The 22455-nt window shown below is 38.0% G+C and overlaps 1 protein-coding gene across 2 annotated transcripts in view; it reads left to right on the plus strand.

The window, feature by feature from the left end:
- CACNA1D (calcium voltage-gated channel subunit alpha1 D) overlaps positions 1-22455 on the plus strand; it is a 284291-nt gene that overhangs the window by 194140 nt on the left and 67696 nt on the right. The window contains exons 12-21 of one of the 2 annotated variants that reach the window (XM_075761982.1): positions 6836-6923; positions 7628-7654; positions 15318-15478; positions 16069-16294; positions 16440-16647; positions 18554-18674; positions 19745-19859; positions 20570-20639; positions 21265-21334; positions 22129-22270. In XM_075761982.1, coding sequence (XP_075618097.1) covers positions 6836-6923; positions 7628-7654; positions 15318-15478; positions 16069-16294; positions 16440-16647; positions 18554-18674; positions 19745-19859; positions 20570-20639; positions 21265-21334; positions 22129-22270 — 1228 coding nt within the window. Of the gene's footprint in view, positions 1-6835; positions 6924-7627; positions 7655-15317; positions 15479-16068; positions 16295-16439; positions 16648-18553; positions 18675-19744; positions 19860-20569; positions 20640-21264; positions 21335-22125; positions 22271-22455 lie in introns of both variants that reach the window. The other variant, XM_075761983.1, reaches the window with a different exon arrangement.

Raw genomic sequence — 22455 nt, forward strand, 5'->3', positions numbered from 1 at the left:
ACCATTTGCTCCAGCATTCCTTGAACAGCTTGTAGGTCATATAGGTCTTTCATAAATCATAGAATCTGAAGAATTAACTTTCAGGCATGCATATGTATTTTGAGTGGAAATTTCCAGTGAATAGGCAATCTTCTAGCACTCCTCTGGATTTGTGCAGCTGTGCTTAAATGTGTGGCATGGAATTTGATTTTTAATATCGGGTACAACAGGGTGTAAAGGAGGAAGGGTTGCTGAATTGCTCCACCTCCTTGCATTCAAGACATGTTCTGCTGCATATCACATTGCATGGGGAGGTATGATGAGAGACAACACAAGCTATCTATTTAGTTATTCTGTGGGAAGCTTTTGGGTTAGGAGCATAGTTCTGATAATAAGCTACAGCTTATTACAGGAAGTCAGGTGAAATTGAGCTAGTTATCACTAGGTTAATCATCTTGAGTTGTAAGTCCATCTATACTGGTGATGTGTGTTTGGAACTGTCTTTGAAGCATAAGGTAGGGCAAGATATAGGGCAAGATATATTCAAGATAAGGTATCTCAAGATAGGCAGAGTGATCATTTGCAGGCTTCTAGACAGCTGTGTCCCTACTTTGAATACCTAAACCTCTGGATGATCAAGATTACTGCTGATTTGTGTTGACAGAAGGTCACCATAATGCTCTTCAACGATGTGGAAGAGCTCTGGGTTTAGGATGCAGAAGATCTCTCTATGGCAGGAAAAGGTACAGATTTCAATGGCAGTTAAATTGGTGATTAACAGCTGCTTACATTATCCTTTAAAAATGTAGTTTATGTTCAGCAACCCCAGCATTTTAAAATTTCTAACCAGAGAAGTCATTAAGTCAAGTAATACATATATTAACCCCCTGTATTTGTACATGTCTGCTGCTGCTAGTGGGCAGGTATTCAGTGCTGTTGAATAATGGAATACCTTTTAACTACTGGAATTGTAAATATGCCTTTAGTAAAAGTCATAAGTCTTTATTGTGAACCAATAGCTAGTTACCCTGAAGTCAATGAAAAGCTTCTATTGACTTCAAAGCATTGCATATTTAACTCAAAATGCAAAAATCAATGAGAGGTGAGGGATTTAGCTCTGATTAGTTATGCTGCCGGTAATTTCAATTTGTTTTGCCTAAAATTGCTTGTGTTGTATATATGGACACATTTTTATTTTTTGCGTTGCAACTGCTGCCATCTGCTGTGTAAATGCTGGGATTACATGTACTTAACGCGAAGGGGTTACATTGGCTGACTTAATGGAAGAGAAGAAGAAAAGCAGACTTAGTTGCTTTGGCCGTTCTTCCAATAAACATGGTAAAACATGTTCTGATTTGCAGTTGAACTTTCTTTTGTGCCAATACCGCATTTGATATGTTAGCTTTTGAAAGCACATATTGTATGCGTTTTCTATAACAAAGGCATATACATCTTTAGCATGTAGACACTCGTGCATGCAGTTCTGCTCTTTTAAGTGCATGTCTGAAATAGACTGGTGCTGCAGTGCTCTACCTTCCTAAAGCATAGTCTTTAATCCATTTAGATTTCCACTGAAGTGTCTTTGTGACTGTTCTTGTTGAAGAATAGGTTTTCCTTTTCAAAGTCAGGTAAATCAGATAACAAACGTATTTTAAATTCAGATGTGAAGAAATTAATCAAAGTATTTTACAAGCTTTATAATGGATCATAGTGTAATCTTCAAGCAGTATGATGATAATATTTGCTATTTATACTTTTAATGTAGAATCTAACAAAACATAACAAACTTTTACTGTATCTCTTCTTGGTATTGATGGTTTTGTTTCTGTAATTTGTGTTTTATTCAATTTCTTTCCCACCCACAATGGAGATGGACAGGGTTTTTTTAGAGTATGACAGTTATTTTCAAATCTGCAGTCTTTTAATGCTGACAAACATATTGATTTGACATAATCACAGTTGTAGTTATTAGGAGATCTAGTTTTAATCCTACCTACAACAAAGTTACTGCAGCAACTGACTTCCTTGCTGTCCTAAGAATCACTGTTGTGGCTCAGACTGAGGCTGACAAATCTTATCCAGTTACTTTAGAGAATGCAGAATAAGTCAGAAATTGCTAGGACGCAGTGGACTCATTTTCTACAAATACTGAGTCTGGTTGAAATTATTTGTGTAACTGTTACATAAATAGTCTAATAGCTTGCACAACTTTACAGACTGGAATCATTTTTGCATAAAAATTGCTAAAAGACAGTGGTTGCAATTTTACTTTGGATATGTGTTTCAACATAGCCTTTCAACTAGCAGGTTCAGGTTCTGATGTCAGTCATGAAGAAGCATGGAACTGGCTGGAAACTTGCTGTTGTCTGCTGGCCACAAATGTGGTCTCATTACCAGTACCTGACCTTGCTGGTCAAAAGCGTTCTCAAGCATGTGGGCACTGACTGAGTTTCATCTGTGTCTGGCGGGGCAGGTATACCTTATACTTTTTTATGAGTAGGATTTTTCCAAAGTACAAATTGGTGGCCTAAGTCTACTTCTTTCTCTATTTGTGAGACTATTATGCTGATCTGAGTACCTCAAACTTAGACTACCACTGGATTAGAATTCTCACCATAAATATTTTTCTTTTTATTACTTCTGCCTCTGTTTCTATTAAAAGCACCATATCTGTAGAGAATACAACATCCCCAAGATTCATAGTGTCATCCTTCAGGCTAGAAGTGGTTGCTTTAGTGATGCTTTTGTAATGAGGACTGGTTATTTTGCTCTCCTTCCATTGCTATGCAACCATTCACCCTTGTATTGAGTTTCAATGGGCTGCTTATAAAAAGAGAGCCTATAAAAGTGATTGCTGATAGTATCAACATTACATCTGCACTATGAAAACAGGTGCCTCACTGCAGTATCATGTAGAACGTCTTCCAGGCAGCCCCTCCTTAAAATGAACTTACCCCGAGAAGCTTCACAGTCAGAATAGATAGTACTACTTCTTTCTGCAGTCAGAATAGATAGTACTACTTCTTTCCGATGCGTTTTCTGGGCATACAGCGGACTTAGGAAAATTTGAGATGAATTTGCAATGATAATGTTGCCTCTTTGGGGAATTTTTTTTGTTCTGTTTTCCTGTTTGATTACCTCAAAGATTTGGTGTAAAGGATTCAGAAAATCCACGTACTGATTTGAGAAAGAATTAGGAGGATTTTGGAGCTCATGGAGTTGGTTGGATGTTGCTAGCAGACAGATGACCATTTTGCAAGGTTGATCTAAAATTTTGCCAGTATAGTACCTTTTTTTAATAATTGTAAGATTCTCTCTAGTAGCTATTAAAGATTATCTGCCTAGCTGTGCAGGTCACTCCACTTCTGCAGCTCTTTTCTTTTGGCAGGTGTAACCAGAAAGCCACCCGAGGTGCCTCAGTGTGGAAATGATCAAAAATGCATAGCTGAAGTTGAACCAGATTAAAATATTGTATACTTTCTAGAGGAAAACTTTTCCAACAATAATACTTGCCACCACAATTCAATAATTTGGGATATAATTAAGCCTGCTTCTGGATTCTACAGCGACACTAAATTGTAATATCGCAGGATTATGGAATTTATTTCTTCCAGCTCCAGCTGACTAGGACATATCAAAGCTGATGGACACTGACTTGCGCTTAGCTGTGCATTATTAGTTACGTTATGTCCTGGAGTGGAGTTTGAAATTCCTGCTCTAAAATCTGAAAACTGTTTAGAGTAAATAGTGAACATTATAACATGAGAAAACGAATCTATTTTCTTATCCACAGAAATAAAATGTAGTGATTGATGTATTTGACCTATTTTCTGTATACTCAGGAAAGTATTAAGCTGCATGCTATATGGGTTGTTTATATTGCCTAATGCAAGCATTATTTGTTTGAAACCAGTTACCATAATTGAAGAGAGCTAATACTGTCTAGAAATCTAGATAATATTTCCAGAAGAATGCCAGTAAAATAAGGGCAAAAGGTGAATAAAGAATAGAGAAAATTTGGTATCTTCCTTTGAATACTGGAGTAGCAGTTTAACAATCTCAAAGCTGGCCTCACTGAAATCAGATGGTTTTTCCACAGTTCATTGTGTGCTGTACTTTGCCAAGTGAACACCACCCTTAAAAAGCTGTGGTCATGAAATTGGGTCTTTTCAAGACTTGCCAAGTTGCTTGCATTAGTGAGAGTGGATGTGGTCATGCAGTGCTGCTGCTGCTTTCTTCTGGCTAAAGATTTCATGACTTGCTAACATGGCTGGAGCTAGACTTCCACATGGTGCCTTTCTCATTACTTCTGTTGAGTTTTTCTTTTGGCATATAAATTACAGTATAATGATAGCTGAGTTTCTAATGTAAACTGAACAGTCTATGGTTCTGCTTTTCCTCTGCCGTTTTTGTAACACAGCACCTGCAAGTCACTAATGGAGCTAGAGCAATAGCCCTTTCTGAAATAGAGAGTGACATTCTGGCTGTATTTAATAATTAGCAGAACTGACATTGGCTTCATTGGGGACAAAGGTTTTTTTCTTTAGTACTTTGTTTTTCTTCATGCAGTCATGTTCAAAAAGGGCTGTATTTCTTACTGTGGGTTAACGCATCAAGTCTGGGTAGACTTGAATTAAAATTATATTACCTTAGACTTTGGCATGTATTAAATAATAGCATTTGTGTGACACTTTATGAAGAACTGGATTGTAGGTACTGCTTTTAGATGGAGGAAGGGTTGATGAATTTGAAACACAAGTGTGAGACACAGATTGCACATATGTAATACTTGCAAAAGTGGGCCTAGCTCTGTTTTCAAAGCAGCTCTTAGTAACCATGTATGAAACAAGACTTCTGCACTCATATTTTGCAGTTTCCTATCACATGTGCTAAAGTGTTCATCATTAGGTGGCTATAACGTTGTGTCTCCTAACAGCATGCAAGCCGCCCAGCACCAGACAACCGTTTCAGTTCTTTACCCACAGGGAAACTCCTTCCTTGTGTTTATTGTAAAAGATCCTGGCATTTTTAAATAAAAACTATTTGTTCTGAAGATCTGAGGCTAAGTCTGAAATAGTTTTGTAATTTTTTTTTTTGTTAAACCCTTTGAAATTTTAATTCTTGAATTTGGATATCAGCAAAGACTGCTTTATTTTTGAATGAAATTCCTCTTGAACTCTGTGACTGTGAGCTGTGAAGTTCACACAAGACTAGCAATATTCATTTTTTAAAACTGATTTTTAAAGAGAAGCATGATATTACAATTGAGGCACTTGCAGGTGCTAACCAGGGATTTTTCATATATAAAGCAATTACAGTAATGTTTTAATCATCAAAATAGAAGAACCTTGTGAAAGAAGGTTTTGCTGTGCTTACTGCCTGAAGTGCCTTGTTTATTCAAACACCTGCATGGACATTTTGGATCTTTCTTTGTTATGCCAACTCTGTGTTTAATATTTCATGTAATGGTGACTTACATTTATGGGGACAGATTCTCAGCTGTTGCAAGTTGTAGCTGAGCATCTAGCCTGCATAGACCTGTCAGTCTCTCAACTTGGATGAATTGATGGGCATGGAAACCGAAGTACCATTTACCACTTCCATGTATCTCTATGTCAGTGTTGAGGCAATATAGAGGCTGTGCAGAGAAACTAACAGTTCTCATTTTGTACCTGCTCTGTAAACAAATTTTCTAATTCAAGGCCCGATTGTTGAGTCTCACTTACATTAAGATATGTGTAATTAAGCCTGCTTTAAGCCTCCTTTAGGCTACCAAAATATTGAGACATCCCTAACAGAAATAGGCATTGTAGCCCTTCTGCCTTCAGTACTCTCAGTCCACGGACATTGGCTTAAACCCTTCCCAACAAAACAAAAATCCAAACAAGTAAACCACCAAAACAGCAGAAGGTACACCCCAGAATACCTTTAAGATACTCTGTTTTTCTTTTGGTTTTGCTGTTCTACAGTAATTTCAGTGCATCTTCCACCTCTCTCATTTTTTCCTGCTTTATATGGTATTTCTACATATAAACCAGCAACATTAATTTTACATTTTCCTTGTTCCTGAGGGTTTCCTTTCATGCTTGCTTTGCAGACATGGAAGTAGTGTTCTCTCCTAGGTAGTCCTGATAATTTTGCCTGTTCATCATTTCTGAACACCTTTTGACATATGTTGTCCTCCCTCTATATTTCAGTTGAAGATAAACGGTGATGACCAATCTGGAAATTAGTTTTGTCTAAAAAAACCCCATTAGCTGCAATTGCTAATGATTCAGAAATGATCCACTATATGTACAGTAATTCACTGTGTAACAAATGTAATAATCCCCTTTTTCTTAGTAGTAGTTCTCATCATTCTTTGTAGCACCCATTCTGCCATAGAGTGGTCAGTATGATCAGTGTGATAGTTCCTGTTTTCAGAAGAACTTTGATGACATTTCTTGGAATTAGCGAGCATGTTAACACCACTTAAACTGATAAGCACCTCCAAAGTATTAACAGAACACTTCTTAAAATGAAAAGTCACAAAACCTAGCTCAGGTTTATTTCTCTACTAGGGGTAGCATGCTCTTTGTAACAAAACTCCTCTACATTGTATTCTGTAGTGCATTTTCAACAGTTATGTTGAATCATTGAAAAGAAACAAAAAAGCTATAATACATTCTGGAATTCTGCGTGCTTTCTTTTGTTATAAGAGGAAGCCTGATGAAGTGTCTAACTTCATCTGCTGTTCCTCAGATCTTCTCATTAGACCCGCAAAAAGCGGAGGCATGCTTGCAATAGAACAGGAGATCACATTCTGTGTAATACCGTGCTCGGCTATCAATCTAAAGCAATTCCTGTCTCCTAACAGCAAGCATGCCCACCAGTGAAACTGAATCCGTGAACACAGAGAATGTGAGTGGAGAAGGAGAGAACCCAGCGTGCTGTGGGAGTTTATGGTGAGTACGCAGACTGTTTTCAAGTACCCACCTTCATCCTCTCAAAATTTAAAAGAATCATTCTTTCCCCATTGTTTATTTAGGCAAAAGTGCTTTCAAGTTGTCAGGCTTTGTATGACGGTTGGGAGTTTTTTGCCTTTTGGTAGTTTAATATTAGACCAATGAATACAGCATTACCGCTCCTAAAATTCTCAAGTTAAGATATAAGACAATTCAACTAAACTTCAAGTGGAGTCATGTTTTCCTGAAAGCTTTTATAAAATATAATTATTTGCCACAATAATAAGAAAAGAATGGAAGTCCCCTATGATATGTAAAAAGAAATGTTTTCTGTTAAATTGTGCATGATCTGGAGAATATGTATTTTTTTAGGCAATTACAGAATGTATAGGAGTATTTCTACATCCCATGGTGTTCACCATTTATTTGCTCAGCCTTTCATGAATTCCAAGCAGCTTCTACATGAGCAGTTTATTTACTTGGTTTTAAAGGAGATTTCACTTAGAAAATTTGTAATGCTTTAGGAATGGTATTTCAGAAAATAAATAACAGACAATAGAATTTCAACATTCGTGATGCATTTTGTTAAAAGCCTGTCTTTATGTATATGTAATTCCAATGTACTGATTTGCAAAATTCTGAAGAGAACAAATTTGTATTAATTTTTTCCACATTCTTAAAGATGTATTTTCTTTTTCTTCTAGTCAAACCATCTCAAAATCCAAATTCAGGTCAGTATTTTTCTCTCCCTTCATCACTTTCTTTCCTTGTGACTAATTACACATCACGGTGATATCATAAGATTATTCTTTATTTTACTGTACTTTAAATTTTACTTTGTGAAAATTCTTCCTAACAGTTACTGGTGAGTACAAAAGTAAAGTATCCGTGAACACTCTTGGAAATCAAACTCCCTGATCTGCTTTGCTGATATTTGTGGCTCTCTTTTCACTTACTAGGAGCACTTGGGAATATGAGCCTCTGTTTTCAAGTGTGATTACAGAAGAGAAGTGTTATAGGCAAAATTAAGAATTAATAGTCCTGGTATTGTAGACACTGGATGTGCTGGTACAAACCCAATAGGTTTCTTTATTTTGATTTTATTTTCTAGTTTTATAGGACATATGTTTAGTAACTGGAAAGGATAACTGCAAACACAGAAGAGATACCTCATTTTGTTCAAAAAGGTTAGGTTACTCCGTGAAGGAATAATTAAAAAAAAGCTATGTGATTTAAGGTGAGTAACCAAGTGATAGACTTAGTGAAGCACGAAGGGCAAAGACACTCCTACAGTTGCTGACAACCCATGGAATAAATATTTTTCACAGAAAATTTTCAGTGAAAAAAGGGGACAATAGAGACAATTCAGCAACATCTGGAATAATTCCAATTTCTTAACCCTAGTAAAACTGATTTCAGTGTTGGATGCATAGCAAGTAGTTCATTGGTAACAGCAGTGTATTCTCCTTGCGGCAATGACGAGGAATAGCATACTCAGGTTTATTCTACTAGCCTTACTAGCTGTAATGAGCAACCAGTGCTGACCAGTTGCAAGCGGACTTGTATTTCTTCTGAACAGTCTTTCTTTTTTGAAGAGCGCACAGGCAACAGTTAACTGGTGCTTTTCTATACGGAGGGTTTTTTTGGGTGACACTATGATCGAGCTTTATTTTTTCATCCCTTTCAGTCAGCGCACTGGTGACAGCATATAAATGCACCTCACTCTGCTGAAGACTGTGGCCAATGGAGATCTGGCCATTTAGGATGGTAGTGGATACACAACTGACTTTTTAGAAGTTTCGTCATTAATTATAAAAGCTGTATCATTTCTTGTATGCCTTCTGCTACAGAAACTGGGCTTAGCTACACCAACTGAATGGACCAGTTATGTCCATGTGGACCTTTGAGCTTAACCCTTCATGAGAATTATGAGAGATGAGACTGCTTTTAGCTTAATAAAAAGAAGCAATTCAGTGTGCTAATGGTCTGTAATTTCTTCTGCCATTGCTTCCAGTTACCATAATAGTAGAACAAATGGAACAATTTGTTTAGTATTTCATTAGCTGAGAATCCCAAACAAGCATCATTATTTTGAATCATGAGATTGTCTCCAATCAACCTTATAGCATACTGTTTATTGCTATGAAGCATGCTAATGCTGGTTTTAAAGGAGAAGCTCGAATATAAAGTGGTTTCATGAAACCTCAAATGCCAGGCAGTGCAATAGACTGCCATTATACTATGTTCTCCAAGTTTGGTCTATTTGCACGTTGGGGACTCATAGAAACATTACAGAGAAAAAAGCAAAGTAATGCTTACGTTCTGAACCATACCCATTATTCATATTTTAAGGAAGAAGAGAACTCTAGAAGCTCTGTTAAATGAAAGCTGCTACATCATCTTTGAGAAAGGAAAATTTCTACCCAAACCTGATGTTTTAAATAGTCCAGGCAGTGCTATCCATCTCTACAAGCAATGTTCATATTCAGCACTTCAGTTTGAAAGAAAACTTATTTGTGAGCCAGAAAGTCTCCAAAGTATCTCTAGCTGTCTAAATTCTGCCACTGTCCTAAATGTCTCTTACATGAGTTCTTTGATCAGAATCTGTCCTTGTGGCATTAAAAAAAACGCAAGTCACACAGTTCATTCATACATGTGTTGCTGCATCTGTTCAGAGAAATTGTAGCAACTGGCAATGGGATGTTGGTGTCTCTCATTTGGAAGTGCTGCAGGGGTCTGCAGCTGCTTAAGGTCTTCAATCATACTTAAACTTTTTAAGCTGAATTTGGTAATGGGAATTGCCCCTTCAACTTTCACATCTTTACTTATAGCATTGGAGAAGGACTTAATTTAATGAATCCATGTGAGGAGCAGTTTTGAGGCAACAGAGCTCAGAAGTCTGGCGAAGTTCCCGCCGACTGGAAGAGGGGGAACATAACCCCCGTGTTTAAGAAGGGTAAAAAGGAAGACCCAGGGAACTACAGGCCTGGTCAGTCTCACCTCTGTGCCTGGCAAGATTATGGAGCAGACCCTCCTGGAGACTATGCTCAGGCACATGGAAAATAAGGAGGTGATTGGTGACAGCCAACACGACTTCACTAGGGGCAAATCGTGCCTGACAAACTTGGTGGCCTATGATGGTGTTACAGCACTGGTGGATAAGGGAAGGGCGACTGACTGGTGCAAGGCATTTGACACTGTCCCACATGACATCCTTGTTTCTAAATTGGAGAGACATGGATTCGATGGATGGACCACTTGGTGGATAAGGAATTGCTTGGATGGTCGCACTCAAAGAGTTGTGGTCAACGGCACAATGTCCAAGTGGAGAACGGTGACGAGTTGTGTTCCTCAGGGGTCGGTACTGGGACCGGCACTGTTTAACATCTTTGTCAGCGACATGGACGGTGGGATCGAGTGCACCCTCAGCAAGTTTGTCAACGACACCAAGCTGTGTGGTGTGGTCGACATGCTGGAAGGAAGGAATGTCATCCAGAGGGACCTTGACAGGCTGGAGAGGTGGGCCCGTGTGAACCTCATGAAGTTCAACAAGGTCAAGTGCAAGGTCCTGCACGTGGGTTGGCGGAATCCCAAGCACGACTATAGGCTGGGTGAGGAATGGATTGAAAGCGGCCCTGAGGAGAAGGACTCAGGGGTATTGATTGATGAAAAGCTCAACATGAGCCAGCAGTGTGTGCCTGCAACCCAGAAAGCCAACAGTGTCGTGGGCTGCATCAAAAGAGGCGTGACCAGCAGGTCGAGGGAGGGGATCCTGCCCATCTGCTCAGCTCTTGTGAGACCCCACCTGGAGTACTGCATCCAGCTCTGGGGGCTCCATTACAGGAGAGACATGGAGCTGTTGGAGCGAGTCCAGAGGAGGGCCACGAAGCTGATTGGAGGGCTGGAGCACCCCTCCTGTGAGGACAGGCTGAGAGAGTTGGGGTTGTTCAGCCTGGAGAAGAGAAAGCTCTGGGGAGACCTAATTGCGGCCTGCCAGTACCTGAAGGGGACCTACAGGAAAGATGGTGAGGGACTGTTAATCTGGGAGTGTAGTGACAGGACAAGGGGGAATGGGTTTAAGCTGAAGGAGGGTCGATTTAGATTAGATGTTAGAAAGAAATTCTTTACTGTTAGAGTGCTGAGGAACTGGCACGGGTTGCCCAGAGAGGTTGTGGATGCCCCATCCCTGGAAGTGTTTAAGACCAGGTTGGATGGGGGCTTTGGGCAACCTGGTCTAGTGGAGGGTGTCCCTGCCCATGGCAGGGGGGTTGGAACTAGATGGGCTTCAAGGTCCCTTTCAACCCAAACCATTCTATGATTCTATGAAAATTATAGTTGTGCCATTGTCTTCCAAAGAGATGTGGCTTGCACCATGTCTCAGATTCCTAAAAACAGCTGACAACATTTGTTACCAGAGAGAAAAAGCACTTTGGAGAGCTGCTGGCTTTGCAATGCCACTAAGAACAGAGTGTATCTGCTCTTCTGTCTCTATAAGGTTCTATAGACTCATGGTGTTCATCCCATTGCTTCTAGATACCTAATATCTCATAATTGCAAAATCAATTTTTCTGATATGTCAGAAGAATGTAGATGATTTTCATTGGAATCACTAGTTTCTAAAAAGCTCTACCTAAAATACAGAAATTCTCAGTTCTGCAGCAAAGCCCTAGATTATGTGTTCAACTGTCAGGGATGTCCTAGCACATCCTAAGCCAAATGCTAAATCTTGGTCTATTTCTCACTCTTCTGGCCTGATCCTCACTCCAGCTGTGGGAATGTTGCTCTGCAATGGCAGGACACTGTGTTTCAGGGCGAAGTAAATCAGGACATAACTTATCAAGGATATTGGTTTCACCATAAGCGTCTTTGCCTTTGGATCAAAATAGAAAACGCTTTTTATTGCAAGCTAGCCTACCTGCTCTACCGCAAGTGAAATTAGAAGTTAATCCTTGGAAATATGTTTATATACAGTCAGATGGGTACTTAGTCAAGAGAATTACATCTTAGCAAGATATGGCAATTATCTGCCAGTTTATTAAGGGAAGTTTATTAACCGCACATTATGCGAGGATATATATGGGTAAATATGATCTGTGATGCATATTTGTAATTTTCCAGGTGGAATTGGAAATGTTTTGATACTAGAACAACTTCTTTTTTTCCTCCTCCTCCTTACATGGAAGTGACAGAGCTATGATTAGAGGAAGATGGGGATCTGTTATTGAAGAGATTTGTGCACGTTGTCCTCCATGAAGATCCCTTTTTTAAGAATTCACTTCCTCATGTGTCAGTATGATTATATGATTACATTAACCTTTAAGTCGTGCTAATAAGTTGGTACTATGCCCTGAATCCTGTAAGTACAAAAATGAGGAATGGAAAAATAATCTCAAAGGCTTCTATTTTTTCATAATGACTGCGTGCTCTGGTGCAATTCTTCTGTCCCATATTTCATAAATAAGAGTAGTGAAGCGTAGGGTCTCTGCACAGATATTAGCACTCACAATTACAGAAGAATTAATCTTGGGCATTAATATTTACTACTTTGTGATCTTACTGGTGAAAATGAGGCATGCCAGTTTCACAGGTACAGGGCTTATGCATACGGTTCTAAACAGAAAGTCCAGTTTAGAAAAATACCATGTTATAATGAAAGGCTGCTGATAGAAAATATTCTGAAAATGAATGTTCTTACCTTTGCGTAGATGTAGTAGCAATACACAAGCACACATGAATAGCAAGTAAACAAACTAAACTTCATAGATTCTGCATGACTGACTGACACTGAGTACAGTCAGACTCAATGCAAGGCTGGATTTCCCATGTGTGGAGTCAGATTTAAGACCAGGGCCTAAAGGACCACCTAAACGTGAATACCTGAGTGAAAGTGAAATTGGGAACGCGTTTGTAAGAATAATGATTTTCTCATAAATAGTTATGAAGAAAAAATGATAAATTATTTAATGAGAACAAAAGCAGTGAATAATTTGGTTTATTGTAACGAACTGTCGACTATGTGTCCTCTGTGATTTTAATATTTATTCAACTGCTATATTTTGTGAAAAATGCTTGATAATTTCATGAAAAAAAAATTACATCATTGCAAATTTATGAAAATGGAATTTCTCTCTAAAATAAAAGGGTACATTTCATTCTTCCAGAAAAAAAAATTATGCTATTTGGTTAAAACTAGGAGGGGAGGTTACTAAAAAACAGAAAACTGTTGAGTAAAAATAGTGTGACATTTTCCTATTTTATATAGCCACAGGTTTTCCTGGCACAACAGGCCATCTACTTCAGTCTGTTACTGTTTATTTCTTTAATTGTACCATTCTAAGGAAGGTAGAAAATTACTCCTATTCTCCTTTTTGAATTTTTGCTTTATTTCTGTAGGCTTCTGATATACATTTATATTATTCGTACACTTCTGCATGTGAGTGCCATTGCACACCCTTTGGCAGCTTTTTCATATGTGCACCACTTAACTATACTGTTTTGTCACCAATTCCACAGACCTTTTGGGAAAAAAAAAGCCCCATTGGCTTCAGAGAGCTGTGATTTATACACTTTGAGACTGCTTTTGGCTCCTATGAGTAGAGATATCCAAACAATATTATTCTTATCTCATTGACTTCAATGATAGGATGTTCTGTAAGCATAAAAAAAGGCTGGTTTACCTACCCAGGGAGTGACCCACCCTCATGATGGCCATGGACATAGCACTGGTTAGCAGGGGACTGGCAAGATAAGAATGTTCTTGAATAGTGGCTTGATTTAGGTCAGGACAGGATATTTTTCCTTTATATGGTTAGAATACTGCAAAGTCTTGAAACATTTTTGTACTGATATCTAATACCAGCATTAATTTCAATTACTACAAGTACAAATTTAAGGTACATAAGGAAAACGCAGCTAATGCTTGAATGCAGTGCCAAGCTCAGTTATTTTTATGGTGGTGTTATTGCATATTGGCATATTGGTTCTATTTTCTGAGGCAGATTTAAAGCATTTCTGATTCTATAGAATACAATACCTGCTAATTCAGACACTAAAAGTATTAAGAAATTCACCTACTTATTTTGTAACAATTTTCAAAAGCCGTAGTTCCCTGTTTTGGTATTGCCAAAAAAGGCTGCAGTGCCCTTCCCCTCTCAGCCACTCCTTCTTCCTGCTCTTTCTGGATGCAGCAGTACAATGAATGGGATCAGACAACTGACCAGCTAAAATCACCCCAGAAAAAAAGAAATTGGTTTCCGCCAGTCAATTCTCAGGTCTGACTCACTTCATTAGGGCTAGTTTTTGCAAAAGAGAAAGGAGAGGCCAGAACAATGAGAGCCCACCACCCCTTTCCATCACAACAGATTTGTGCTAGACTGGCTTGATAGTGAAACTATAGTGGAAGAAGCTTGTGCATGCACACTCTGCTCAGTTCTTTGCTATTTTAAGGCTAGGTCAGGCTTCTGCTGGAGTCTTTGCCTGCTCTGTACCTTGAATTTTGGATGAAGCAGTTGTCAGTTCCTAAAATTAATTATCTGAGTCCACGGCTGTAGTTCTGGGTGTGTGAATTTTATATGTCATTCTTTTAGGTAATATCAAGTGCTTCCTAATCCTTCTCTTCCTGTGACCCAGCAATATATTTTCTTCCTATTTCACAAATGGAAATGCAACCCACGGAGACTAATTGGTTTACTGGAGTTCTAAGAAGCGAAGCAGAGCAATCTGGTTTTATGAGTCCAAAGCTAAGCTGACACTCTCACTTGTGAATCCAACTCATCTCTAGATAGGGCCTGTTTACTTGCCCTCGATTGTCACTCCTACTCATTTCACAGACATTTGCCCACTGACACAATTCAAGGCACATCAGCAGAAATCTCTAGAGTCGCTGACTGAGATTTCTAACATTACAGGGTAGATTTCTAAAAGTTGACCTCAGAATTCCTGACTTGTTTAATCCTGCCAGAATCACACCTGTGGTTTAACTCAAAGCCTACATTTTCAGACTAAATGTAATTTGAATTCTAAATTGCTTCATTGGCTTTTCTTTACTGCTAGTAAGTGTACGGGGTCTGGAAAGACAGATATATCTTATTACTCAATGAAATGTTACATGCTGCTTAATCTAATTATGTCACAGGCAGTTAGTCTCCAAAAGTTGTGGTTTCCATTTGAAAATCTATAATGAAACCTAAAAAAGGAATAACAAATTAGCAGTCCCTAATCTGTAAATTATTGTAATAATTTACACAACTATCTGAAGTATTGTGCACATATTTATGAAAATACACCTGCTCACACATACATACTTGCACTATGTTTTCTACATAGAAGAAAACTACCTTAAGTTCATATGTGTTTTCTGTATAATAATAAAGTTGTTTTTATTTGAACTTTCAGTCGACGCTGGCGTCGCTGGAATCGATTCAATCGAAGAAAATGCAGAGCTGCAGTAAAATCTGTCACATTTTATTGGCTTGTTATTGTCTTGGTCTTTCTGAACACATTAACTATCTCATCGGAGCATTATAATCAACCTGACTGGCTGACCCAGATCCAAGGTACAATCAGAAATTTTTTCTCCTGTTTTTGACTATGGATACTTCTATTCTATCACTGGCCACTTTTGTACTTTGTCATTTTGTTGTTGTTTGCTGTCCTGAAGGATATTCAGCCCAGCCGAAGGGAGATAAAAGAAATGACTGAATGCATTTGATTTCCACAACTGTAACACAGCTTAATGGCATACTAGCAAAAACCTGACAATACTAAATTGTAAATACCTGTACTTCTACTGTTAAACCATGCTTGAAAGATGAGGAAGGAAATGGTAACTGGCACAGCAGAACGTGCTGTGGGCTGTGTTGCTTAAGTTACAGTGTGGACTCGGGTTGTGAGTTCAGCAGCCATGAACTGCAGAACAGATTGGAAAGACGAGTAGCTTATAGGTGGCAGGAAACTTTACGTCCTTGTATAACTTTTGCCACTTAGGCATCAAATACAGTCCAACATATAAAACCAATACTTTCTTCTTAAGCAAAAAGCTGCAAACTAGTATAGAAAGTGTAGCACTAATATGTTAAAATAAAAATGAAATCTATGAGACAATTCAGGAATGTCTTTTTTTTTTTTTTTTAATATTTTGTTCCAGATATCGCAAATAAAGTTCTTCTGGCTTTATTCACCTGTGAAATGTTAGTAAAGATGTACAGCTTGGGCCTGCAGGCTTATTTTGTTTCTCTTTTTAACCGCTTTGATTGCTTCGTTGTTTGTGGTGGCATTGTTGAAACCATTTTGGTGGAGTTGGAAATTATGTCACCCCTTGGAATTTCAGTGTTTCGCTGTGTTCGTCTCCTGCGTATTTTTAAAGTAACAAGGTAAGATTAACTAATACTGCTAACTATAGGGATAGCTGAAGGGTGATCAGCAATTCTTTTTGTAATACTTCATCACGCGCTGCTCTTTTACTGTTTTGTTTGGGTTTTTTTTGGTGTGTGTTAACACACGCATTTTAATTTATAGGCACTGGGCATCCCTGAGCAACTTGGTAGCATCCTTGTTAAACTCAATGAAGTCCATTGCTTCACTGTTGCTTCTGCTTTTCCTCTTCATCATAATCTTCTCGTTGCTTGGAATGCAGCTGTTTGGAGGCAAATTTAATTTTGATGAAACTCAAACAAAACGGAGCACCTTCGATAATTTTCCACAAGCTCTTTTAACTGTATTCCAGGTAACTTTCTTTCATCCCGTATGAAACATTTTACCTTTGATGATCAACAAAACTGTTTAAGTGATCATGTTGCCTGAAAATAAAATCATGAATACTATTTATTCCGTTTACTTTAAGTAGCATTCTGCTCATTAAATTCAGTACTCTGGTAACTCTGCACCATTTGTACCATTTGTTTCATGTCTTATTTGATCTATCTATGCAACATATCTGTCATATTACTTCACAAAATTAAATCTCCTTTGTCCTTCAAATACATGACTAGAAAAAGAGGTGGAACGTTATTTTTATTTTAATCAAATTGTTTTCTGTAACTTGATTAGCTATATAAAAGTTCAGCTATTCCCAAGCAGGAAAAAATGAGAAGCATTGTAAGAGTGCATATTTGCATATGGGTCACACCACTTAATATAATATGAAAATAAGTATGAATTTTTTTTAAGAGGCACTCAGGTTTATTGCAATTTTAAAGCCACTTGTCTGTTTGTGAAAAGATAGCGCCCTGCTTACAGTTTACTTTTCACTATTTTATGATCCTTTTTTTTTAATATTTCCCAATTTGGACACTGGAATTAGGCTATTTGGTTTCATCTTTGTAGCCATTTTCACATTCAGCTTTGCACATTCCCACAGTGTTTGGTTTCAGACATTGTAGGTGAGTGTTTAAAGCTGACTCTGACTCTCAACTTTGTGTCAACTTCCTATCTCTTTGGTAGAAGTTCTGTCTGGTGGCTGCCCAGAGCAAGCAAAAAAAAATCTCTCTATGTAATTTTAACATAAGGAAATCTTAAGGAGAAATTTCCTTAAGAGGAAAAGTGTCTGCATTTGACCTGACATTGCCCCTTTAAAAAATTAAGGCTGTACTTACCAACTCAGCAGAGTTGGATTTTATTCAGATTTTGGGCTGCCTCATGTTAAAAGGAATAGACTTCCTTCAGTTTCAGAATGCACTCACAGGAACAACCTACCTATTGGGTGCTTAACAACTATGAAAATTGGCTTGATAAGTTTAGCACTCCAAAAATGAATTTCAGAAATTGTCATGCATGTAATTTTCTTGAACAACCACTTAGTTACTTGGAAGGAGAGTCAATATTGCATGTTTTCTCAGGATAGAACTGATAATTTTTAAGAGGTTACTTAGAAATACATAAAGTGCCCCTATAACCTGCATTGTAATATTCAGAATTTTTGTTGTAGTTCAGAAAAAGTGGAGCTATCTCATTGTAAACTATCCTTTTAACTAATCCACAGATTTCTGTAAAATTCTTTTAGACTTTGGCGAAATTATGTGGAACAATAGCCAATAAGAAAATCATGTAATTCTCCCACAGCATTGAGCTCCATTCAGTTTAAAATAGCTACCATTTCAAAAGCTATAGCGATAGTGTACGTGTGATATGTATATTATATAATTTATGATAAGGCAGCCAGTCCCTGTTAAAACTGCAATTGGGTAGACCAGTTTGCAGGACTAACAAATGGCATACACTAGAAAAGATTTGTGGCCACTATTTCAAAAAAAGAGAACATTAAAACATACACTAACTTGGTTTTCAAGAGTGAAGAACATTTGTGCATTACTACATATGTGGCATTACTGAAAATCAGGGCTTTTACTTTTGCGTGCCAAAATCAATAAAATTATAGGCTTCTGTTTTTATTATTTTTGCCTTTGAAGTTCAGTGATGTAAACGCGTGGCATAAAATAAAAGCTAGTAGAGCTAAACCCAAGCTTTCAGGAGATGCTTATTTAAGTGGAAATTTTAAAACAATGCATGAAAAGATTATGGTATTGCTTTATGTATACAGAAGGTTAGCCTTATTGTGTATTGTGCTCAGAGGAAACATATTTTTTAATTGCTTTTTTTGATGTTGAGTTACTAATAATATATCTGCTTCTTAGATTCTAACAGGTGAAGACTGGAATGCTGTTATGTATGATGGCATAATGGCATATGGTGGCCCATCATCTTCAGGCATGATAGTCTGTATATATTTCATTATCCTCTTCATCTGTGGTAACTGTATCCTTTGTACTCACTGGAAACATCTCCAAATGGGGCTGTGTGCCAGGGACATATGCAAAATTTCTCTAGGAGGGAGTAAATTGCAGCGGACGTGCAAGCGCTTTCTGCACGTGCTAAGTCCTTTAGATCGACTTTTCTTTGTACACCCATTCCCTAATGAATGAGACTCCAGGGATCTCTGAGTCCATGTCCAGCCACCACAGTGACAGAAAACAGAGGATTTTTTCTTTCTTCCTTCAGTGGGAGAACAGCCTCATTCTACCTGCTTGTCTCTGTTTGACATCTCTCCCTCTGAAAATGCATGGGTGCAGTCTGATCTCTGTGGCAGTGGTTTCCCGTTCATGCTTCTGACGCTTGGTGTAGCCCCGTTAATTCTGACACACCCTGACAGTGGAGCCAGTGATCCACCATAGAGTGCAGGGACCAGATGAGAGAAACCTGCACGGCCAAGTGTTGAGTCAGTTAGCATTTAAGTCTGCTGAAGCATTCCCCTTCCCTGTCTTCAGTGCAGTGGAAATACTTCCTCGGCCCCATGTAGCAACAGAAACTAGTGTCATTCTCAGAAGTTCTTAAAAGGTCAGGAAGTGATAAAAGGGCAAAAATATTCTATATTCTTTATTATACGGTACTTGTATCAGTAGTTGTACTTAACTGATGTGGACTGAAGTACAGCATTTGATGCAGATTGTTGTAGATGCAGAAGATAGTGCATTATAAAAATGAATTTTTCAAAATGCCTGAACAGTCTTTGCTTTTAATAGACAATGTTTCATATTTGAAACTTGCTCAGGCTAACATGAAGTTGAATTTCATTTTTTAAAAGAAAAATACATCAAACATTCTGCTGTTTTAAAATCAGTGACCCTAATGGATTTCTGCTGCTTTTACACCCAATATTAATCTAGTCCATTAAATGAGTGTTACTTGCACTACACTCCAGCATCACAAATCTCTACACTGTAGATTGGGAACACGCGTTTTATATCTCTCACATTGTCAGTGTTTATGCTGATAATAAACCAAACAAGTATGGTAAGGCATAAAGTCCTTAAAATGATTTGAAATAGATATCTTGCTAAATGTCTTCTTGGCCATTGCTGTGGATAACTTGGCAGATGCTGAAAGTCTAAATACAGCTCAGAAAGAAGAAGCTGAAGAAAAGGAAAGGAAAAAGAATGCGAGGTAAAATAGCATGGGCCTGTTGAATAAGCAGGAGAGGGAAGGAGGAGGGTACTGAATTCTTTAAAGGATTTTCTTCACTTTTATATAAATCTCTTTACCATCTTCAAAATTTATTGAACTAAGGAAAAAATGAAAGAGTTTACCTAGACATTAAAATAAGACCCAATCAGTATGATTTTAGATAAAAGTTGGGTAGTAATTGGGAAAACGGGGTGAATTAAGGACATAACGATAAGCCAACTGATATTTAAACATTGCAGCGGTAGGATTTATTGCTCAATTAGAGCAAGAATGTATCCGTTGTTGCCAGTTCACAACTCCCCGTGGAATCAGTTCTCTAAGCCTTATATAGACAAGAAGAAAACCTTCCTTTGAAATCAGTGCAGGCCTATTGAAGTCAATGCAAGTTGTTTGTGTGAGTCCAAGGGCACAGTTTATCCCCCTAGAAAGGAGTAATGATCACGCATTGAATTTTTTAGGGATTAGCTTCTGGAATTGTGTTCAAAATTATGATCTTTTAAATGGATCATTGCATTCAAATGCAATAGATTTTATTGCTCTGACACCTGTGGCTGTGCAAATCATTTAAAATATTTTACTATATGGTTTTAGGTATGCTCTCTTAGCTTTTCATAGAATGGGTATACTTCACTTAAAATCTTCTGTCTTTACATGATGTGCTTTGTAATTGTTATTGTATTGTTTTGTAGAAAAGAGAGTCTGGAAAATAAAAAAAGTGAGAAGTCAGAAGGTGACCAAAAGAAGCCCAAGGATAGTAAGGTGTTTATTCTAAAAATTGTGTCTTTTCTAAGAAGCAGTTTTACTGATTTTGCTAGGGAGTACTTTTCAAGATTACTGTGCATTGTACAATTTCTTTTATGAATACATCATCCCTACCTTTTCTTTCCAGGCCAAGGAAACTTAGTTCTGATGCTTTGCATCTCTTAATCCAGAAAATCCATTTGGTTTCGGGATATCCTGAGAAGGGAAGCTCTTAGATCATGAAATAGTTAATGTTTGAAAAATTTTTAAAATTATGATATTTTAGGATACCTGTGGGTATTTTACCTGATAAATCCAATGGAAGAGATTAGTGAATGATAAACTCCTAGAATGGTCAAACATTTTTGGTAATTTTTACCATAGTCTGTTGGTTATATTCTCATTGTGATCTACATAACCAGAGGAATATGGATACTATAAAAAATTATCTTTTAAAAAATACATATTAAACTGTCAGGTCTCTTCTGTTCTCAGAGGTACCCTGTTTCAGAAAACTCAGACTAAGCATAGGGATCACTTCCTCGACCTCAGAGGCTTATTTGGTTTGCTTTCTTTTGAACTTTATACTTCAATCTATATTTAAATTTATTTTTCTTCTTGTGCATCCCTTTCATTGCTGTAGGTGACAATTGCTGAATATGGAGAAGGAGAGGAAGAGGATAAAGATCCCTATCCACCCTGTGATGTACCAGGTATGTGAAAACCAGCCAGAAAACAAACACATTTAAGTTTGTTTGCTAAAATCCCCTAAACTTGCTCTTGCTGAACCCTGAATCAATTCCTTTGGAGTCAGTGAAGTTGTGCTCTATTATCAGTGGAGAAATGGACCTGTAAGCTGCTACGTATTATCTTTTCCTGCAGCTTCCTTGGCAGTACAAACAGCATATGACAGTTAATACTGTAAGCCTGAAGACTGCTGTGGTAATTCTATCTGGGTGTGAGAGCAAATTCTAAACTTTTCTGAAACATTTGGCAAAAAAGGACATTCCAGGGCTGATGATGTTTGATCAATTTTGTCTTAGCTTCTTCCAGTTCAGTGATCATACTTATCTAACAATCAGCTCTGTCTGATTGTCTGGATGCCTGTTACAGAAATCTGCCCTACCTTTTGAGCACTCGGTGCTCAACCAGTGCACAGAGCTCAGCACCCCACCGCACAGCTCGGGCATGGACTGACGGTCAGGGGCTGAGCTTGGGTGGGGCTCCAGAGCCCACATGCAGGGGTGTGAGTGGAGTCCCCAGATGAGGCTGGTCGGGGCCAGCAAAGTCTGTAAGTGCACACAGGGCACATATGCACGTAAAGGTGTATAAGCTCGTGAGAATTGTATGGATGTTCATATATTGATTCATAGATTTTTAAAGCCATACTGTGAATATATTTCTTATAAACCATATATATTTTAATACAAGCTACGCTTTTATATTGTTATGAAAAGATCCTCAGTGTGTTTTATTTTATAGTAAAAAAGTGTTTAATTTAAAGTAGGTGAAGATGAAGAAGATGAGGAGGATGAACCAGAGGTACCAGCAGGCCCACGTCCCCGTAGAATATCAGAACTAAACATGAAGGAGAAGATAACGCCAATCCCTGAAGGGAGTGCCTTCTTCATTTTCAGCAGCACCAACCCGTAAATATAATTTTGAAAAATACTGTTTTAGTCAAGGTTTAGTGGTGAAGGAACAGGCCTCCTTCCAGTGAGGTTAGGAATAGAACTCCAGTATCTTCAACAGGAGAGAGATTGGCTTCTCTCCTAAAATTTTCTGAATGACTTGGTAAATGAAGAGAGTTTGAGAAATATGTTAATTTGCTTCC

This window comes from Balearica regulorum, chromosome 10 (assembly GCF_011004875.1).
Source record: "Balearica regulorum gibbericeps isolate bBalReg1 chromosome 10, bBalReg1.pri, whole genome shotgun sequence".
NCBI classification, from domain to species: Eukaryota; Metazoa; Chordata; class Aves; order Gruiformes; family Gruidae; genus Balearica; species Balearica regulorum.